The sequence below is a fragment of the Desmodus rotundus genome, chromosome 9, assembly GCF_022682495.2.
Source record: "Desmodus rotundus isolate HL8 chromosome 9, HLdesRot8A.1, whole genome shotgun sequence".
NCBI classification, from domain to species: domain Eukaryota; kingdom Metazoa; phylum Chordata; class Mammalia; order Chiroptera; family Phyllostomidae; genus Desmodus; species Desmodus rotundus.
The window spans coordinates 105,277,420-105,283,445 of NC_071395.1; the positions used below are offsets into that span (position 1 = coordinate 105,277,420).

Here is a 6,026-nt window from a genome sequence, read left to right on the forward strand (position 1 = left end):
GGTGTTGCAAACTCAGTACACCTGAGTTTGAAAGACGTCTGACACACAGGGGTTTTTATAGTCCTGCATCAGGGGGGTGTACCTCGACACAGAGCATCTTTCCTTGTTATTGTTTCTACTGGCCTGCATGCAAACGTCTGATTACCAGGCTTCCGGAGCCTGGGAGATGGTGTCCCCATCTTTTAAACTTGTCTGTTGAGTGGGGAGTTTTCTCAGCTAAGTTTGGATTCCTTGATGCTGCCCCTGCCCTGAGATGCACTGTCGCTTTTACAGGTTGTCCTCCAGCCTCCCCAAAGCAGGCCTTTCCCGGCACTAGCCTCTCATCAGGAGGCCACCGCCCAGCCAGGGCAGCCCACTCTTCTGCCAGGAATGCGGCTCTGCTCCATTCAATGAGGAAATGAAGCCATGGCCCGGGTAAGGGAGGACGATGTCAGAGATGGTGAACAGAAAGTCAGGCAGTGCATCCCAAGGACATTCTTTCTAGAACCTTCTCATTTGGCTTTCTTAAAAATCAACTCTGCCAGTACCAGTAACAATAGTAATGGCTTCCATTTATCGCATACTTACTCCACACCACGTCCTTGGCTGCATTTTTTCCTGGAATCTTTGAAATAATTTTCCCAAAATGATGCGAGGAATAAAGGGTAGAAATAGGATTCAAACCAAGGTTGGGCTGACTCCACAACCCCCTGAAATTAACCATCATTTAGACCTCCTGACTTTGGAAGGGGCCCAGGGAGAGTCCAGCATGGTGATTGAAGGCTGACATTTGTGCATTAGCACGCCTGCTCCCAGGCAGGTGGCCCAGGTCCCCTGCTGGGGATCGTGTACCCACGCAGTGATTGTCATCATCAGCTAGATCAAACTGGTATGAGTACTTACCTCCGCTTATCTGGACATCCAAAGACAATCTTCTGACTTGGAAATTTAAAACTACCAAATGTTTCATCAAGAAAGGTTCGACTCATACTATGAAATCAACAGCATATGAATTCTATAAATATAAAAATGCAACAACCAGAAGTGACATGAGGATTATTGCAAAGTTGTTTTCATGTTAAATCAACCTCTCCTAAGGGGGATTCGCAAGGCATGTTTCTGATTCTTCTGCTCTTCCTGTGGGCTGGTCCTGGCTCTGGCTCACCAGCCGACTCCAGCCCCCGGCACCAGTCCACGTCCTGGCCTGGTGTGCGATGGAGCTGCACAATGGAATGGAAAGACCGTGGCTTTGGGAGCCAGACAGGGCTCGTCTCGATCTCTGCATTGGCTATAACTTACTCTGTTGCATCTCTTAGCTCATAACCTAGTGTTCAAAGAACCAAGAGGTCTTCAATTGCTTTGCTCAGGTTATTTTTGTTCTTACCACCTGCTTCACAGTTATGGAAAATGCTGGAAATCCTGGAAGATACTTTTCAAAGTACCAGATACAAAATACTACCACCTTATACCCCCCTCACTCTTATTTTAAAAAGAGAAATTTTCAGGTTGAATGATGCCTGGAAAACTGTCCCTGTGGTGACTAAAATGCCTCCTTCTACCATTGCTTCTTATGTCTCAGCCTCACTCACTTCTTTGCCCTCATCACTCTTCATTTCAACATCTCGCAAACTCGAAGGGGCCTTGCACTGTGTTTTATTCCTGATTGTCTGCACCCCAAAGCTCTTATCTCCCAAGAGGAAATACTTTTGGTCTTAACCAAGTAAGTCAATCAAAATGGAACTTAAATATATTTGAGAAACAACGTCAACTTCGATCTGAAAAAGATGCCAATACCCTAGACCCATACATATCACTTTTATTGTTTCAAAGAAATCCATTTCTACATCTATTTTTCTCTAATTCTTTTTTTTTGCCTCCCTTTCTCTTCAACAAACCTCTCAAGAATTCAATAAAATGGTACCAACTTTCAGCTATAAGACGTTAACTTCTGAAGATCTAATGGATATCCCATGGTGACTATAGTCAAAATACTGTATCGTATACTTGAAATTTACTGAGAGAACTTACATGTTCTCATCACAAACGACAAATACGTGAGGTGGTGCATGTGTTCATTAATTAGATGGGAGAAATCCTTTCACTATATCTGTATATCAAATCGTCATACTGTACACGTTCGATATCCTACAACTTTGTCAGTCATACCTCAATAAAGCTGAAAAAATAGATCTCTCAATAGAGGCAACTTCCATTTTGCTGTGGTTCAAGGGCATTAAGGACATCTGGCAAATCACCAAGGGCTGCTGTGATCACATCGAGAAACATGACGATGCAGAAAAACACAGGCTTTGGACAGAATGGGTTTTAGTCATTTGTATATTAGTTACCAGCTGTGACTATCCGATTTTTGTGTTTATCACCCCCTTGAGAATATAGATACAGAATATATATTAGAATAGCATATATAATATACTGTATATGTTATATACAGTGTATACAACATAACATATTTTTGTATGTGCACATGCATGTGTACTCATACATGTAAAGGCATGTGTGTGTGTTTCTGAACTTCAGATATATACGTGTTCTCTGAGGTTTGTTTGTATCAACCCACATTACACCGGTGAGGTTCACTTATGTGGCGTGCAGCCATTGTACGACACCTCCATTTTTCCCTGCAGCGTAATACTCTATTGCATGCCTATACCACAATTTTCTAGTCTCTGTTGATGGATCCTTGTTTTGCTCATTCTTTATATTCTTCACCTGTAAAATAGGGGAGAAGAAATCTCACAGAATGACTGTGATTTACCTGAAACACTGAGTCCGTGCTTGGCACAGAGATTTAAAATCTGGCCAATTCCTCTCTTGGCTCCAGAAAGAGACAGAGATAAATCCCAATAGCCTGATGAGACAGCAACTTCAATACCAGTGGTAGGATAAGCTTCACTTTTGACTTTCTCCCCCTGCCATTGTCTAACCCAGTGGTTCTCAAACAGGGGTGACTTATGCACACACACTCCCCTCCAAGGGGTGTTTGGCAATGTCTGCAGGGAAATATATTTGGTCATTACAATCCAAGGATGCTACTGGCATCTAGTTAATAGAGGTCAGGGATGCTGCTTAGCATCATGCAATGCATAGGACAGCCCCACAACAAAGAATGATCCAGCCCAAAATATCAGTAGTACCAGAGTTGAGAGCCTTGGTCTACCCTCTCCTGTGCTTAGGATAGCCCAAGCTGCACCTCGAGGACAAGGGATAGCCTTTCATTCATTCTGTGTACTGACTGCTTTGAAGAAACTCTGTTTTTAGAGATCGTACAGGCTATGTATGGAGTTCATACAAAAGAATATGTCTTATGGGGACTAGGAAAACATACGCAAAGCTCTTGCACAAGAAATCCAGGTTACCTTTCTTATTGTAAGTGTGGCGTTCCACATTGCTTTCATCACACTGGGGATCCTAAAGTCACTGGCTTCCTCCCCAGTCTCTCTATATCCAAGAACATGTTCCTCCATGCAGTTCTCAACACCAAGGCCCAAGGGACATTCCAAAACACAGTGCCCTTCACGTCACTGCCCTGCATACAGCTCCCTGATGCCTTCGTATCAGCCCTGCACCAAACCTAAATGCCTCTGTCCAGCATAGAAGGCCTGACGAGGGCAGCTCCCTGTCTGCTTCTCTGACCTCAGAGCTCACCACTCCCCTAAACAAACACCGGGCCTCGCTTAGTGAACAGTGTGCTCACAAGCCCATTCATTTGTATATGATTCCTCTGCCTAGAAAACACTTCCTTCCTGGGTTCTAACTGGTTAATTTCTACATGAGCTGAAAGACAAGGCTGCAGTCCCCAAGAATCCTTCCCTGCTTCCCCCTCGCGCCCTGCTGAGTTCACAATGCCTGCACTTGCCTCTATCCCAGTATTTAGCACCATGGAGCATAGTTAATTGTCTCTCTACCCACCTGTCTCCCCACTGAAGTGCGCTCCTCTGAGAGCAGGGACTGAGACTCTTGTCTTCTCACTGCTATAGCCTAACATAGACCCTGCACCTAAGAGCTGCCTGATAAAGCTTGTTGGATGGGCAAATGGATGAGCGGAGCTGCTCTCAAAGCCGAAGCAAGTCAGCTGATGAGAATGTGGCATTAACAAGAGCGCAATGAAAACAGTGTGTCACTTCAACTCAGCCATGTTTATTGGACAGTTAAATATCTTTATCCCATTGAAGAGGTCCCCAAGGAACATGAGCACACCCAGCAAAGGGGCACACACATAAGGACTGAAAGAAATTTATGCCAAGAAAAAGACTTGAGATGGCAAAGCTTGGTGGCAGTGGCAGACAGGAAGCCAGAATGTCCCCCTCTAGGTGCCCAGGAGGCCTTCATTTGGACCATGAAGATACTGGCATTCCTGGTCAGCTCTCTGAAGCAGCCAGCCGATGGGGGTGACAGTGTAGGGAGAGAAAGATTCTAGCTAAGTCACAATGAGCTTCAGGTGGGGCGGTCGAGTTTTCTCTCTAGTTGGAGGTTCACTTTGCAGGAATTGGCAGGCTGAGGTCAGTTCAGCAATTGGCAGGCTTGGAGGCAGCAGGCTGGCTGGCTGTGGCTTCGCGGGTGATTGGGCTGGTGGGGTTGGCCTCAGCGGGCTGGCGGGGATCAGCCTTGGAGACTTCCACCTTGCAGGGAGGGGAGTTGGCACCATCCCCTTGGCTGGAAGTGGACTTTCTGCAATCCCGTTTGCAGGAGTCAGCACAAGGCAGCCAGGAGCTCAGTGGGCGGTAGGAGATGGAAGTGATACAGGCCGGGCGGCGCAGGATGGAGTAAAAGGGGCGGTAGCAGGTGGGGCGGTAGGAGATGGACGTCACATATGGCTGCCTGTAGGTGAGGGGTCCAGAGCAGACTGGGCGGCAAATCGGGCGGCAGGAAACAGAAGTCGTGCAAGGCTGTTTGCAGGAGCTGGGTATGTAGAAAGTCCGAGAGCAAGTTGGTTGGCAGGTGGCAGAAGCAGAAGACCCTAGGCGGCAGCAGGAAGGCTGGCAGGAGGCAGATGAGCAGGAAACAGGCTCACAGCAGATGGATGGACAGCGCTTGACTACATAGCAAGTAGGTTGGCAAGGGCGGGGCACACAGACCATGGGTGAGCAGGGGCTGGGCTCCGAGCAGATGGGTTGGCAGATGCTGGAGACACAACAAGAGGGCTGTTGGCAAGTGCTAGGTACACAAGGTGTCTCACAAGGGTTTGGAACACAGCAGACAGGGCGAAGGCAGACAGGCTCACAAATGAGAGCTGCACAGGAAGCTGGCTGGCAGATGCTGGGCCCCGAGCAAGATGGCTCACAAGGACTAGGGTCAGAGCAAACAGCCTGGCAGCTGTTGCCCACAGAGCAGACGGATGGACAGCAGCTAGGGGTGGGGCACACTGGCTGACAGCAAGCTGGCTCGCAGACTACTGGCTGGCAGGAAGTAGGCACAGTGCAGACAGCTGGGCAGCAGCTGGGCTTGCAGACGATAGGCTGGCAGGGGGTGGGCACACAGAGGACCGGTTGGCAGGAAGCAGCCCCACAGCATGCAGGTTGGCAGCAGCTGCTCACGGAGCAAGAGGGCTCACAAGTGGTGGCCCCACAGCACACGGGTTGGGCGCAGCTGCTCACAGAACAGGAGGGCTCACAAATGGTGGCCTCGCAGCACACAGGTTGGGCGCAGCTGCTCACAGAACAGGAGGGCTCACAAATGGTGGCCTCGCAGCACACAGGTTGGGCGCAGCTGCTCACAGAACAGGAGGGCTCACAAATGGTGGCCTCGCAGCACACAGGTTGGGCGCAGCTGCTCACAGGACAGGAGGGCTCACAGATGGTGGCCTCACAGCACACGGGTTGGACGCAGCTGCTCACAGGACAGGAAGGCTGACAGCATTGTGGGCCACAGCTGGATGATCCGCAGCCATCTTGACAAGTCACCAGTTGCCACGTTTGACTCTGGCAGGAACTGGGCAAGAAGACAGGTGCTCTGCACCTCACCTCAGTGGAACAGAGAGAGATGGCTGGCACGGAGGGGCATTTCCTAGAACAGCAGTTTCCCGACAT

The 6,026-nt window shown here is 48.8% G+C and overlaps 1 protein-coding gene across 1 annotated transcript; it reads right to left on the reverse strand.

The window, feature by feature from the left end:
- Positions 1-4,175: 4,175 nt before the first annotated feature.
- Positions 4,176-6,026, reverse strand: KRTAP16-1 (keratin associated protein 16-1). The gene has a single exon (XM_024553472.3). It carries the CDS (start codon positions 6,024-6,026, stop codon positions 4,506-4,508), a length of 1,521 nt encoding a protein of 506 aa, XP_024409240.2. The 3' UTR covers positions 4,176-4,505.

Coding starts and splice junctions, on each gene's coding strand:
- KRTAP16-1 (XM_024553472.3), bottom strand. CDS start 6,026: ATGTCGGGAAACTGCTGTTCTAGGAAATGCCCCTCCGTGCCAGCCATC.